Below are 16,503 nucleotides of genomic sequence, written 5' to 3' on the forward strand. Positions count from 1 at the left end.
GCTTGTGCGTGTTTATATACTCCTTATAGTTTTTGAGGTAAGATATTTTACTGAGCCTGGAGTTCCCTTGACTTGGCTAGACTGACTAGATCCAGGGATCTTCCTGTTTACCTTCCCAGAATTGAGATTGCAAGTACAAGCTCAGGTCTCCGCATAGGGCAAGCACATTAATGACTGAGATAGTTCCCTGGCCCTTTAGCTAAGCTTGTAAGTTTGTAGAAGCACCTAGCTGGCCCTGTACAATGATTGCTTCTCTAGTTAAGCCAGGTAGTCAAACCACTGTGACCTAAAGACTTTTGTGGATGAGGAAAAGCTCACTGAATGACTTTCTGCCAAAAATCTAGATATACTAATGAGTCATGTTCATATTTAGACCATCTGTGGTTCATACCGAACTTACATCTTTTTAACACCTTCTTCCTGGTCAGTGTCTACCTGGTGTTGCTCACTTAGGCTGCTGCTGATCTCCAAAAGGTATTTATGATGTGGAATATGTTTTGCTATCAGATTGTACAAATTGCTCATTCAGTCTGCTAGTATAGTTAGAACTGTGTTCCAAAACCCATGCTTTAAACATTATATCAGAGGAACTTGCCATAATGCCTGCCTGAGAAAATTGGTATTTAAATATTTGGTCTACCGTCTCTCCTATGGCCTCAACAAAAATACTAGAATCAGGGTGATAAGAATAAGTTTGATCATGCCTAAATATTTTTTCCTATAGATGTCACAGGGAATGGCAAGTGTTATGAGGAACGTATTTCTTTTTCTTCAAGTTTCCAGTAGTGGATTCTAGTCAGGTCTTTCTGTCTGTTACTTCAGTGAAGAATAGCACAGCCTAATAGTCTGGGCATATAATAGAGCTTTATTTGTGTATGTGTTATGATGATGTGTTGTGAGGTCCTGGTCTCCTTTTCTTGGATTTTATTCTTTAAAACATTTCTCATTACACAATTCACAGCCTTCACTCTCAGAGATCCTCTCTATTGGCATTCTATGATTTTCCATAGGCATGATGGTATGCAGAACTGCTTGGTTTTTGTTCTCTTTTTTAAAAGGTTTGTGTCATACATTTGACCAAAGATTATGGAGTTTTCTTCTCCCTGGCAATGATATACTACATTGGAATACTCTGTAATGTGTACCTCTGTTTTAAGGGTCACTGAATAGTTTGCATGTCCATCGAAGGTCTAAGATTATTTTAACAGTGTCTTTAAGAATGTCCATGGACCTCACAATGATCTTTGAGAATATTTTAACTGGAAAACTCCTGTTCTTCTTATGAACCTAATGCACAAAAACACTGATATTTATTCTATAGCCAAGCTGTCTCTTCTGTGTTATGAAGCTGCTTTTCAGTGGGAACACATGAGTAACCAGCTCTCCCGTCCTGAGTTGTAGAATTTGACTACTCTCTTTCCCCATCCTTCTTTCTTATCTCTTCCCTTTCCTTACAGCTATATATTTGACTGCCATGGGAGGCCTTTGGGATGATTGAAGCTGTGCCAAAGAGAATAAATTTCATAAGCTATAGGATAAATTTCATAAGCTATCTTCACATTTTTTGGCATTTGTCTTCTGCTAACTCAATGGAAGAGCTAGCCAGCAAAGACATGGACTCTTACAAGAAGAGTTATATAATCATATAGAAAGCTATGTGTCTTGGAAGCTTCCCAAATGCTTTAAAAATTAACACAGTAATAAAATATAGGGAAGTAATTTAATAGACAATAGGTTTTGTTCTGTATTTAAAAATTACTTTAATTCTTACTTCTGGTACACACAACCCTCTTTGGTAGTCAATTAATCCAAAGAAAAACTCAAACTCTGTGTTTTCTCATTACTATCAGAGTAAAATATAATTGTGTTTTAATGGGTTATATTCTAGTTGGTTGATACTCTATTTTTTTTTTGAAGACTCACATTTATTGAGGCATTATTTGCATAGAGTTAAATTCATTCTTTTTCTAACTTTACATATTGATGAGCTTTGACAAACTTAGTCACAAAACAATACAATTAGGTCATATAATGGTTTATTAACTCCAAAATATGACACTCAGACCTCATTGTATTCTATATACTGTCTCTATCCCACTTCCTGACAATCAGCAAGCTTATTTCTGTTTCTGTGGATCTTCTTTTCCAGGGGTGTCACATATTGAATCATAAAGTAATCTTGTGAATCTAGTAGTTTCACTATATTGATCAACATGTAGATATTCTACTTATACATGCAATATTTTTGCATGTTTATTCCTTAATACAGCTGAGGAGTGTTATATGATATGGATATTCTGATTTGTGTAACCATTCATCAAGAGATTTACAGTTTTTAATGATTATGATTAAGGTAGTTAAAGAATTCAAAGCAGATCCTTATTGGGGGAGTTCTCTTGAGTAAATAGCTCAGAGTAGAATCATTGGCTTTGAAGGATTAAGAATGCTTAACTACGTTAACTTCTGGGCTGTCTCTAAAGTTATGTTTGATATTTTTTCAATATATGAGTTACTCTGCATCATTTTCTGAAATATCTTCTGTTAATGTTTTCTTCTCTTTAATACCAGCTGTTATTATAAAGGAGTTAACGGTGCCTCATTATCTTTTCCTTGTTTATATTTACTAATGGTAATGAACATATTTTCATGCCTTTAACTGCAAATTGTGTATCTTATTTTAATTGAGATGTTACTCTTACTAAATTCTAAGAACATTTTATATATCCTGGATACAAGCTCTATAAGAGGTATGTTTTGCATATTTTCTCCAACTCTAAATTTAGTTTTGAAAAAAATTTCAAGCAGCTATGGTTTTTTTGTTTTGTTTTTTGTTTCTTTTTTTTTTGGCTTTGTATTTTAATAAACCTTTGGCCCATCCAAGGTCTCAAAGGCATTCTCCTAATATTTTATAGATTTGGTTTTATAGAAATTTGATTTTATAGGACTAGCTCGTGAGATATTTTGAATGATTTTTGTTTATAGTCTTAGTTAAGGGGTCATGATAAAAAATTTTGTTTAAAATGTTCTAGTACCATTTATTGAAAAGAATTTTTCAAAAATTGGTAGGCATTATTTACTAGTTTGTGATCTGTTGACCTACATATGTCTATCTTACATCAATAATGTATAATTTCGATTGCCATAATCTTGAAATCAGATAATGTGAATCTTCTGCCTTTTCTATTTCCTTTACATTACCATTCTGGCTCCTCTACGTCTCCAATCATATTTTAGAGTTATTCTTTCAACTTTCACAAAAAAGACTGCTGGAATTTTTATTTAAGTTACAGTGACAATAGATATGTATGGAGAGTTTTACACCCTAAAATTAGTGTTTCTGTCAATTCACATGGTATATATCCGTTTATTTGTATATTTAGTTATTTGTATCAGCATATTAAAGTTTCCAACACATTTGTTCTTACACTTAGGGTTTTGTTTGTTTGGTTTTTTTGTTTTTTTTTTGAGATGGAGTCTCTCTTTGACCTGAAACTTGCCAAGTGGGTAATCATGGCTAGCCAGGAAGCTCTGGGGAATCCATCTGTCTCTGCCATCCAAGTACTGGATTACAAACACAAACCACAACACCTGGCTTTTTAAATGTGGGTCATAGGGATCCAATTCAGATCTTAGTGCTTGCAAATGCAAACACTTCATGAACAAAACTGTATCCCGGCCCTGCTTCTTGTATTTTTAAAATAAAATTATACGTAGAGTTATAACACTTAAGCTTTAAATCTTTGTTGTATAGAAATACAGTCAACTCTAGATTGGTTGATTCATTAGAATTCTCTTTATAGTTCATTCATGTTATCTAAAATGCAGTTTTACTTTTACCTTTCCAAGACATACACATTTAATTGGTTTTTCATGTCTTAACTCTATTCATTAGGGCCTCTAATCCAATGTTGATTAGAAATGGTAAAAGCAAATATTCTTACTGTGTTTCTGGTTTTAGCAGAAAGGCATTCCATGTACTGCCACTAAATATAATGTTAACTGTAGGGCTTTTGTAGATGTTGGTGATCTGAGTGAGGAAGATTGATTTGTATTATAGTGGGCTCAGTTTTTCTTAATATCTGTGGGATGTTGGTAGATGGTCTGTCTGCCTCAGTTACTATGAGTTTTCATCATTTTCAGTCCTCTAGTGTGGTATGTTGAATTGATGGATTTGAGAATTTTGAACAATCCTTATATTCCCAAGAATGAATTTCATTTGATCATGATATATCTTTTATCTATGTCATTGCTTTGAACAATAGCATTTGGTGAGGATTTCTGCATCTAGATTTTTAAGAGATAGTAGTAGTCTGATTTTTTGTACCTTTTATTGTGTTATTTGGTATCAGGTAAATGTCGGTGTCATAAAAATATATTTGATGTCGTTCCTTGTATTTTATCACCTTATTCTTACTGACTTGCATTATTGGATTTTTAAGTAGAGTCTGGTGCACTACATGATTTTTTTCTCCACAATTCTTCACCCTAAAATAGCATCAGTCCCTATGTACTTGCACTACCAAGAAGGGAGATTGTCTATTTTCATGCTCTTCCCATTTCATGATGAAGCAGGAAGTATTGCCCAGAGTAGCCTCAATGTTTGGAGGTACTGTTGGACCTGAACCTTGAAAGGGGAGCTTTCCCAGAGGCTTTCCTTTACTCCATGGTAGGTATCCTCTATTTTGAATCTCTGAGTGACACATGGAAGACAGCTGTGCTCACCATATACCATAAGGCACACACGTGTACGAGCACACACAGAGACAAAGAGAGGAAAGAGAGGGAACCTTAAAGCTTGTCCCCATTGACATACTTCCTCCAGCAAAGCCAGACCTCCTAATCTTTCCCAAACAGTTCTAGTCCTGGTTAGCCATCCCCACAATCTAAAGACTGTATTGTATCACCTCCCACATGATTTTCTTATCCTATCACTTTATACCTACACCCTCTCTTCTGGAACATCATCAATGTTAATCTGGTCACTATTGCTCTCCTATTATTTTGAAAGTATCATAGATATTAAATTCTATAGTGTTATGATGTCCAGGTTCTAAGTGGCCCACTCCTTCCCCTTGTGTGCATACTATACCTTGTTTGTAATTAGCATAATTTGGCAAAGATGATGAATTGTCACTTACTACAATGATTATATGCGACTGTCTTAGCCAAGTAGAGGAAAAGTAGGAGAGAATGAGAGAGGAGAAAAGAAGGAGGCAAGCTAGATGTAGAATCAGGTACAATAATTTTCTTTTAAGTTTCAGTGACTCTCAGCATATAATGCTTTAAGATTCATTATATTACTCAGCTGTTCATCCCCCACACAGGTATAGAACTTTTTTTATTTACAATGAGGGATTTGCAATGTGTCTTAGTGATTACAAACATCAACTCTGGAGTCAGAGTACCTAGGTCCAAATGCTGTGTAGCAGATAAACTGTGAACGGTTTTGTAAACAATCCTTAATATCTCTAATGCCTCGTTTACAAAATGAGAATTCCAAAAATGCTCACTGCTTTAGTCTATTTGTGTGCTATTATAACAGTACTTGAGACCAAGAAATTGCTTCACAATGGGCAGATATTTAGCACACAGTTCTGCAGGCTGAAACATCCAAGAACTGAGGGGCCATATCTGCCAGGGGCCTTATTATTATATCACAAGGTCACAAAGAGTAGCACATAGTGAAAGAACAAACGAGAGAAAGCGAGAAGGGACCAAGTTCGTCACCTTTTTACTGGAACCCATTTCCACTCCTGTAATCTGGTATTAATAGGTTCACTGGAGTTTTAATCAACTCATAAAGGTCTCTCATCTCTCAACACTTATGCACTGAGGATTTAAATTTCCAAAACATGAACTTTGAGGGATAAGTAGAACTTGGCTAACAAGTACCTGGCATGTGGTAAGAAATCACTGGCATGTGGCCCTAATTCTAATACTAGTAATGTTTTTGTAGACTACAGTGAGCTATTATCTGGTTAATAGTAAGTTACCATGCATGTAAAAAGTGATAGGTATTATATATTATTTTACATCATCTACTTCATAATAATAGCACCAGTATAATTTTAGCATTTACCAGTAGTTATCACTGTTCTCATCCTTCTGAAAAACAGTAAAGTTTGTAAAATGTCCATGGAATTGGTATAAGATTGGCTAACCTATGCATGCTATGGAAAATAGACAGGAAAGTATAGTTTGAAGTAAAATATATTTTATGTGCACTTGGGCATTCAAATGAGTAGGAAAAATGTTGTAAGCTATATAATAAAATAATTCTCTTCACTTAAATAAAGTAATTTCTAATATATCAACCCAAGAATCCTATTTAGATTAAATAATAATTAGTATTCTATAAGAATGATTTATTTTTTTTGACTATTAGAAAATCAACTATTTTTGTGCTGCTATTCTAAGGACAGACTTGGAAATACATGGATATAGCTAAGATATATAAGTTGTTCCATAAGTTGATATCAGAATGTGGTAGTCCAATTAGGGGCTTATGATCAAACATCCATTGCTAGTGAGTTACACCAGTTTTCTAGTTCACTTCTTAGTTCATAATAGCTTTCAAAAATATCTATTTATTGTGGTCAATTTCTAGTGAACATGAAAAATAGTGTAAGTGAGACATTGAGCCCAGGCTAGCAGTTTATTCAGTTTTGGTAGTGTTGCCTTTAGAAACTTCACAGATATACAATCACCCAAAAAAAAAAAAAAAAAAAAAAAAACAACTTCCGGTGGCAGAGAGAGTACTACACCAAACTTCATTTTCCTCCTGAATCACAAGGTGACTGACTACCTTGCCTAGGCTCTACTGTAGTTCACATTCCACACCTGAGTTCTGGTTAGAGGACAGAGGCCAATGGTGGTATTCGTCAGAAAATGGCTCTTAAAACTGTCCGCAAGATTGTCCATCCTCCCTCTCTCTTAGATACCTAGCCAGACAAAAATTATGTACCAAGGGATTGCCAGGCCCAAGAAGATGGTAAAGCCACAGGGTGGAAGAAGTTTGGGTCCCTTAGTGACCGCCTGAAACAGCACCCTCCCCTTTCTGATGACTTGATGGCATCCTTTAAAAATGTTTGGGAAGTGAACGTATGAGGTGTGTGAATACCACAAATATTGTGTAATTTATTTATTAGTGTCACCAACAAAATCCCAGTCTAGAGATGACTAATATTAGTCTATTAGTATTTATTACTCTGATACTAAAGGTTATATAAATGTGATTTTTTTAAAACATTCACTTAAAATGTATACCATATGAATAATGTCGTATAATGTTTTATACTGAGGCAAACAAACTACCTTACTTTTCAAGTTATCAGTTGTAATTTAAGTATAATTATACTTAAACTGACTTTCTTTTTTTTTTTTGGGGTTTAAGAGATTTATTTTCATGGCGGATGTAGATGGATCTTGCAGTACCCCGTGAAACTCAGGGCAGACCTGAGTTAAATAGGGAGGGGAAAGGGGGTAAGGGTCTGTGGAAGAATGCTTAATTGGCTCTGCCCCCTGGCCTTCATTAGTATATAAATCTCTCTAGGGCCTGAGGCCAGTAGTCATGCCCTCTATCTGTGCTCTTTGGGAGGGGCTGCACAGTGTTAGGAGCCTGGATTCTAGGAGCATGGCAAAATAGATGCCTGTTCCTCACAGGCAATGGACACCTGTTGAGATTCTGGGCTATTTCCAGCCAGTGCTTTGACCAAAACCAGCCATCCTATCATGGTCCTATACTGTAGGTCCAGAGTAGGCTTTTATTAAATGGAACTTAAGGATACAGAGAACTGTACTTTTTTATTCAAATCAACAATAAACTGACTTTCTAATTTAAAATTACCATAGAGATACTCTGAGGAACAAAAGGACATGTAAATTAAAAACAAATTCTCCCTGCATTAAATTTCCAAAGTGTAAAACCCAACAGCAAGTACTAGAAAAGGCTATTTCCAGTTATAGTCTATGATATACAAAAATGGTGAAAAAAAGCATTTCTCTGGAATGATTTTTTCACTTTCTAGTCAGAAATAAACATGTATATGAAGCAATCTCCAAAGCTTTACTGAAGAATGTAAGAGAAGAACTGAGTCAAAGGAGTGATGTACCGTGTTTTGGACACAGAAACAAAAAAAAACAATCTTATTGGAAATAATGTAAAGTTTTTGTGCAATCCTAATCAATATCTTTCTCATTCTACTTTAAAAGATACTGACCAGCATGGATTTCCATGCACCTATAAATATATTTGGTTTGCAAGTGGGTTTTTTTTTAATTATTTTTTTTAGAAATTTTGCAGCTGTCTTCATCTGGGAATTTGGTATATGGTTTTCTTCTTTTGTTGTGTTCTTATCCTAGGTGGAACATGAGAGGTATGGGTACATTGTGTGTGCAAGAGTGAGGGGGATGTGCTTGGGAAGAGGAAAGGGGTCAATCAGAGCAGCCAGTGGAGCAATGGGAGATAAACAAGAGCAAAGCACATGCTATGTGCATAAAACGTTCAGTATGAAGCCCATCATTTCTCAATGAAGACATACTAGTAAAAAGAAAAGAAAAAATCACCTAGAGACATAGGATGGCAAAGAAGGCTAGTTAAAACATGCAAGAAATATTTAAACTGGGGTTTTCTTACTATGAAGTAAAGTGTTTTGCAACCTCCTCAAGAAATCATCCACCCCAGGATTTGAATGGGAATTACACAGACCCTTGATTCTATTACACTGTAAAGTTCTTTAAAGGGGAACATTTCCACGTCTCAACACTTCAGCAGTTTTTCTTGGCAATTGTTTCTCCTGTAATTCAGGGAGTGGCTTTCAGCTCTGCGTCACCGTGGGGGCAGAGCTTTCTCTGAGCAGTGCCTGTGAGTTCTGTCCTGCCAGCCTTGGGGGAGGAGCTGCTTTTTACCAGGCTGCAGCTGACAAGAAGCTTCAAGGTAATGTCTGACTTAAATTTATTTTCTAGTGACTTCTCGGAGCTCTGGAATAAAATGAGGAAAGAGGAAGGATGATCTTGGGGTGGAAGGAACGGTTTGTGATTTTTAGAGAATTGCTAGCATTTTGAGGACATTAATCCTCTGGAACTTTTGTATCTCCCAAGGTTTTTTAAGTCCACAGAGGGGAAAGGGTGATCAGATTACAGCCTCTAAATTAAGGCTTCAGGGCCGCATGGCCGTTCATGCTAATTTCCTAACTTGGCAGACCTTGTTGATACTATGAGGTGTTCTGTTATTCTATGAAGTTTCAAACATTTATTCATTTACACCAGAATAAAACTGACAAAAGTATTTAACAACAGTGTATTCATACATCTGCTACACCGAAAGTATGGGTATGTTACATACATATGAGTACAGGAAGGGGCTCAAATGTGCAATTGAGCGAAGACATGGACACATAATATATGCATGTATATGTGTGTGGTTGGAAAATGTGACAGAAACTTCCTTGTTAGCATTCAGCATTTTGGGGTAGTCAAGCTGCTATTTTTAATGTTTAACCCATTTCAATATCATAAGAATGGCTTGCCTTGTGATTATTTGTGTAACCATGAAAGAAATGAAGCTCAAACAGCTACCCACTTTTTTAAACACAAATATTCAAAAACACGAATATATGCTTCCACAACCATACTTAATTTTTTCCAGTAGTGGAAATTTTCCTAGATCTGGTCAAATAAGTAGTATGGTTGCTGTTCTGATTATAACTCTGTGTATGTCCTCCTTGCAATTTATTATTTCAGGTCATGCGTAGAGCCCTAGTTGCCAAAAATCATTTTCTGCATCATCTAAGTGTATAGATAAAACAAAATATTTGGTTTATCCCTATAAGCCATTTAAAGAATATTATATGGTATGATGCCTGCATCCTCTGTAGTATTATATATCTGGTAAATAGAAAACATTAGCCTCCACATGAAGTAATTTGAAAGTTTCTGGGGAAAAAGTACATGGTAAAGAGAGAAATTTTTGAACAATAATTACATATACTATCTCAATATATGTATGTTACTGTAATGTATGCAAACTAAATCTGAAAAAATACATCTATAACAAAAATACACATGATCTTTGTAGTTAGAGAATTAGGGATGGCTTTACCAGTCTATATCTTTAAAGTAGTAATTCATTTTTATTGTGTTTTACATCTTCAGGGAAATATACAGATAAAATATTACACACTTGGGACAAGCCTCATTTAATAAGTTATGCAAACTCATGTGGAAAACACTTATTTATATAGAATTATGTTCAAGTAATACTCTAGAGTAGGGTTCATGAACTTGGCTTGAAATGGGCATTCATTCTTCTATGTAAGGAAAATTCTAGAAGGAGAATATTAATGGCAGATATTTGTGTCAAGCTGTATTTTTATATGTATTTTGTATCATTTTAATTTAATAAACCAACAAACCCAGGGTCTTAAGTGTACCAGACAAGTACTCTAATGCTGAGTCACATCTCTAGCTCTAAGCACTTATATACAGCATAAAGAAGTCTTCCCCCCCCCCCGGGGGAAGAAAAAAAAACCTCCGGGATTTCGAGTGCAGTTTCTGTCCTCCCGTAAGAAAGATCTTGTGTTAAGGCCCTGCCTATATCACCAGCAGGCTGCAATTCTGGTACTGGTCACAAGATGGCAAAGGCACCAGAAAGCCTAAATTTCCTTCAGGGAACCATTTTTATGGAGCAGGCAAACCAAACAGTGATACTGGTTGTTTTTTTTTTAATTAATAAGACTGTGAGACATAGTGTGCCACATAACTCATTCCATTGAAAACAACTGCACTTAAATAAGGAATCCAGATGATGATTAATGGTGAGATTCTATCAGAAAATCTATATTGTGATTCATAGGAGACACAAGCTAATTTGTTACCTTCCTTCCCTCATGCCTCACCTCCCACTTCTCTAGAGTGAGATCCATTTCAGAGTGAATGGCAAAGAATATTTCATCTTGAAAGAATACAGGAGAAAACAATTATGACATCTGCATTAATGACTATGTCTCATCTCATCCCTGTGTTTCACAAAGGCATGCCTGTTAGTTTGGGTAGGCAGGGTTTGTTTGTTTGTTTTTTTAACACTTCTTCCCTTTATTGATTGGATTTCCTGTCTTCCTTTTGTACAGCCTCGGTTAATAGCAGAGGTGCATGTGATTGGACTTGAGCCCAGGAAGGCAGTATAACTACATACGTGCCCTGTAGGATAAAAGGCCTGATTGGAAGTCAGCTGGCGTGAGGACCAAGATAGTTGGCTGTCACACTGCAAGACTACCCACCAGTCCACCTGACGGAGGGTAAGTAAGACTCTTCCCATTTCAGGAAATGCTTTACATTTGAAAACATGTTGATCTCTTAAAGAATACCTGATTTAGCTTCCTGCTTTGCATCTGTAGCATTTTAATTTCAAAGCAACTTTTGTATTAACATAATTCAGTTAAGAGTTTGAGGTAAAGCCATATATATGCTCAACTCACTGTTTTTTAGTGTTATGGAAACATTAGAAGCATTTAGAACTTAGTAGAATTACATTTTTTAGCTCGTTCTGGAACTTCTGAATAAAACTTTCAGAATAGAGCTGAACATTCAGTGAGCCACTCCCCTTGCCCCCTTAAGATCCTCATGGATCCTAAATTTGAAGATTCACTACCACAGGTGAAATACCAGGTATATGAAAGTATCAAAGTATCTGACTACATGAATAAATTCCCTAGCATACAACTACAGTACTTTTACTGATGCATATTCTTCAGCAACAATATAAGAGTTCTTTAATTGGGATTATCATGCAAGTTTATTTTTTGGTATTACTACCTCCCTATCCATTAAGCTACAATGGGAGACCTCTTTGGTCTCTCATTGAACACAGTTCTTTTCAGTTTGCTTGCATTTGCTTGACTTGTACTTCAGCAAGTTACTTTTATTTGTTAATAGTGTTCTTCCTATTTCAGTATCTTCCAGAGTTCTCTTATTCAAACAACATGTTCAAGAATACTGGGGACATATTTGTGGAAGAAAACAGTGCACATAAGCCATAAACTCTTTGTGGTTCTAAATCAAAAAGACACTTTAATAAGACTGGTGTTTTGATAGCACTTGTATTTGCAGCCACAAGGCTAGCCAATCTTTTTGTCTGTAATACTAACTACTTGGCACACTAATCTAAATCATAATGGATGGTGAATATGTCCTATGTAGTTGGAAAGACCAATTATGGCCAGCAAAAGTTTTAGATAGATCTGGAAGTCCATCAGACAGTAAGAGGAAAAAGACATTGTCCATAGAAGTTGAAATACTTTCACTGGATGAGAAAATTACCGTGGAAAGCAAAGACACAAAAGTCCTAACCAAATCCGCTGTTGAAGCCATTATATCCTCTCTAGCAGGGCAGTCAGAGGTCAACGTTGCACCTAGAGAGGAGACACCCTATGAAAGATCACTGAAAATGGCACTGGAAATCGTGAAAGAAGGAACAAATCAGAGCCAAGCAAGCATGACAGAAGGAGAACATACCGCTACAGCATCTGAAAATGTACCAGAACAGCTGCCTGATTCACCTCCTCATAAAAAGTTCCGGAAACTTGAAAGCAACGTCCAGGAAGATTCAGCTTCCATGTTACTATGCTCAGAGAGTGATGATTCTCTGTCTGATGATAAGTTGCAGGTGCGCACAACCAATGAGAATGTGCCAAGTGAAATGGAAATAAAGTCATCAGAAAACTTAAGCTGTTGCCAAACGTACCCTTCATTTTCAGATGATGATGATAAAAAAGAAGAAAAGAAAAAGATTGACATCTCAGCAATCATGTCTGTGAATTTATCACTCAAAGAAGAAAGTGAATATATTAAAGAAGAAAAATTCGTCCCCTCATCAGAAAATCTCGCTGTACCCAAACAGGAGTCCCAAGACATCTCCTCAGAAGCCCCAGCTGTTTCCTCCGAATGCTCTACTGTCGAAGAGAATAATCTGGAAGATCCTGGAGAGGGCCCATCAAATCAGAATCCAGGCTCCTATGCCAACCAAAATCAGTCTTCTGTGGAATCAGATGTAGGTGCTGAGACATCCACTGCTGGATGCTCAGGGGACTTTCAGGTTTTCATTCCTACCCGTGATACAGTCAACAGTGATCTACTACTTCAGAGACTTGATTTAGAAGATCTTGAGGAAGAAGCCCGAGCTTCTGGCAAGCTTTTGTCTCTAAATCCTGCCAGTGCAGCTGCATTAGAAAATGATGATGAGGACGACGATGAAGACCTTCCACGTTTCATTCTCCGTTATGAGACACGTGCATTTGAAACCGGAATGATAGTGTGGTTTAAATATCAAAAATACCCATTTTGGCCAGCAGTGATCAAAAGCATTAGACGGAAAGAGAGGAAAGCAAGTGTGCTTTTGGTTGAGGCAGACATGAGTCCTCAAAAGAAAGGCGTTAGAGTATCTTTGAGAAGGCTGAAAAAATATGACTGTAAAGAGAAACAGGCACTAGTGGAGAAAGCCAGGGAGGAGTACCGGGAGAGTATTGATTGGTGTGTGTCACTGATTTGTGACTACCGAGTTAGGCTAGGTTGTGGCTCTTTTACTGGCTCGTTCTTTGAGTATTATGCTGCTGACATCAGTTATCCAGTCAGGAAGATCATCAAACAAGATACCTTCAGAAATATATTTCCAAAGCTATACAACGATGGTGCAGGGGAGCAGTTGCCTGTGGCATCCCACGCCAAAAGAGTGTCTTTCCAGAAAATTCTCCCTGACCGGATGAAGCCTGCTCGGGACCGAGCTAACAAGAACCTGGTAGATTTCATTGTCAATGCAAAAGGAACAGAGGCCCACCTCCTGGGCATTTTAAAGGGCACAAAAAAATCCAAGTGGCTGAGATCATTTCTGAATGCGAAGAGTTTCACACCCTGTATTGAAACCTACTTTGAAGATGAAGATCAACTGGATGAGGTAGTGAAATATCTGCAAGAAATTTATAAGCAAATTGACCAGAAGATGCTGACTCGGATAAAAGATGACAAAATTAAGTTTGTCTTGGAAGTTCTTCTACCAGAAGCAATTATTTGCTCGATTTCTGCTGTTGATGGCTTAGATTATGAGGCGGCCGAGGCAAAGTATCTAAAGGGACCATCCCTAGGCTATAGGGAGAGAGAATTATATGATTCCAAAATCCTATTTGAGAAGAGACGCAGGTCATTGCCAAATGAAGGTCATTAATTCTGCCAAGCGTTAAAACCAAAATGGAAGCTTAGATGAAGCTTTGGAAAAGTAATCTTCCAAAAGTTCCAACACGTAAATATTTGCTGAAAATGAAGGGAGGGTCTTTGAATTCTAAGTTCTTTTATTTTGTGAAGATCTGTGTGATCTGCAGATACCAATACATCCATCTTTATTTTCTTGTGCTTCTTCAGATTCAGCTTCATCAGTATATTTTTAGCAGTTTGACTTTCTAAGATAATTTTGGAATGCATAATTCTTAGGCAACTTTAGGGGAAATTGTTATTTTTGTTTTATGATATTTTTGAGTCTGCTGTATAGGTAAATACATTATGCATATTCAGTTCAATAAAACTGCACTGGTGTTAGATTTTAAGCAAGAGAATTAGAAAAGATGTCTAAAACAAATGCCAGTTATATATTTTTTGGTCAATTTTTTTTATAAAGTACTGACTTTTCTCTTAAGATAGCCAATTTATTTTTCCTGCCATGCCTATTTATTTTTGGGAAAAATATCTCTAAATCATAGAACCAAAGATAGATTAAAATTTGCCACATATATAACTAACCACAATTGCTTTTGCAAGAAAACAATCTAAAATTAAAAAGTAAATGGGTTATCCACATGTAATCTATCTCTGTGTGTGTATGTGTATAACATCTCAGCATGCAGAAAATGATTGTTCATTCTACACTTCTTTGAAATTCCAGTGTGAGGAGTGTCTGTCTTTCAATGCTGAATAACTTCCTAAAACAGATAAACTTCTGGCTATCTTCATTATTGTGAGTAGATCTTAATATAGCAATTTGAGCACATGAAGAAGAAAATCAGCATGTCAACAGTCTAGCAGGGTTGCTGCTTCAAATCCATCTAGTTTGATATAAACTAAGAAAAACAAGCACTGTGTTCAGAGTTCTTTCTCCAAATATAAAGTCATTTGTCTCCAACCAAGCAAGCTTTAGCATCTGGCTTATTTCTAGAACAGTTCCAATTGGTTCCAATAACGTAAATGCCAACTGGTAAATCATTCCAACCTACTAGATGGACCAGAAACTGGAAAATTGGAAAAATGTTACAGCAAAAGTTATTTACTTGCTACATGTGGCAGTTATTCTGTATATGGTTATGATGTATACAAAATTAGTCGTTCTTGTTACTTGAAACAAGATTTTTTTTAATAAGACTAAATCTTAGAAAAGCTAGTATATTTAAAAAAATCTTGATGTGGAAAGATGTACTAAGGGCTTAACACAAACCTTATCTCCATTTTTACCTCATAGAGTGAGACGACTTTCACTCTTGGGCTCTTTTGTGTTCATCTCACACAGCTCTATGTTTATGTACAATTTGCAGAATTTCGGTATTTGCTTTACAGTAAAACTATCATATCCTTCACTTTAGATGTTCCTTTCACTTTATATAGAAATATTGTGATGTTTGTGTAAATTAATATATGTATACACATACACAATTCGATTAAAACTTGTAAGTGTTGTCAGCATTTGACTCTTGTCATAAGTTTTCATTCTAAATAAATGCCCACTTTCATGATTGATTTTTGTATTATTTTAAAAGAAAATCTTCCCAATCATTTATGCTTTGTGTCTAACAAAACTATTTTTGGACCCTGCCTAAAATTTTCCAGCATTCCTTTTATATGCATAATCTGTCAACCCCCATAATTTCCATATAGTATTGAAGAGTGTATTGTGACATACCATACCATACAGTATGTCGAATCTATGATCTGGGAAAATGCATTGTATGTACACTATAATACTGTGTCCCTTGGGTTCCAACATATTGCCCCTTCAGTATTCCTGGGACACTATTTCTGTGTCCTAATCTAATCCTAAATCTGTGTTCTAATACACTTCTTGTTGTAGTTGTGTTTAGAGACAGGGTTTCTCTGTGTAACCCTAGCTGTTATTTGTGTAGACCAGAGAGAGCTGCCTGTCTCTGCCTCCCGAGTGCTGGAATTAAAGATGTGTGCCACCACTACCCAAAGACTCTCATACACTTTTATCTCTTAGTATTAGGAGATAAAATTAAGTATTAAGCTTATAGGTTTCCTCTATTTGAAAATGAGAGCCGCAGATTTCCTCATATTAGCTAATGGCTGGGTACTCTATTTGATGTAAAGATCGGGGCACCTGATCCCTTTACAGATGTCATTTATCTTTTGCCATATGCTGAACTGAGACATCTCTGCCCTTTGAATAGGTCATCAAATCGTATTTGGTCTGTGGAAAACAATGAACTTAGCTTCTTCACATTGCTTCCAGACTGT

General features: G+C 36.2%; 1 protein-coding gene across 1 annotated transcript; it reads left to right on the forward strand.

The window, feature by feature from the left end:
• The first annotated feature begins 11,998 nt into the window (after positions 1-11,998).
• Positions 11,999-15,755, forward strand: LOC114616042 (PWWP domain-containing DNA repair factor 3B-like). The gene has a single exon (XM_028761586.1). It carries the CDS (start codon positions 12,170-12,172, stop codon positions 14,210-14,212), a length of 2,043 nt encoding a protein of 680 aa, XP_028617419.1. The 5' UTR covers positions 11,999-12,169; the 3' UTR covers positions 14,213-15,755.
• The last annotated feature ends 748 nt before the right edge of the window (positions 15,756-16,503 follow it).

Source organism: Grammomys surdaster, unplaced genomic scaffold (genome assembly GCF_004785775.1).
Source record: "Grammomys surdaster isolate TR1022 unplaced genomic scaffold, NIH_TR_1.0 234803, whole genome shotgun sequence".
Taxonomy (NCBI): domain Eukaryota; kingdom Metazoa; phylum Chordata; class Mammalia; order Rodentia; family Muridae; genus Grammomys; species Grammomys surdaster.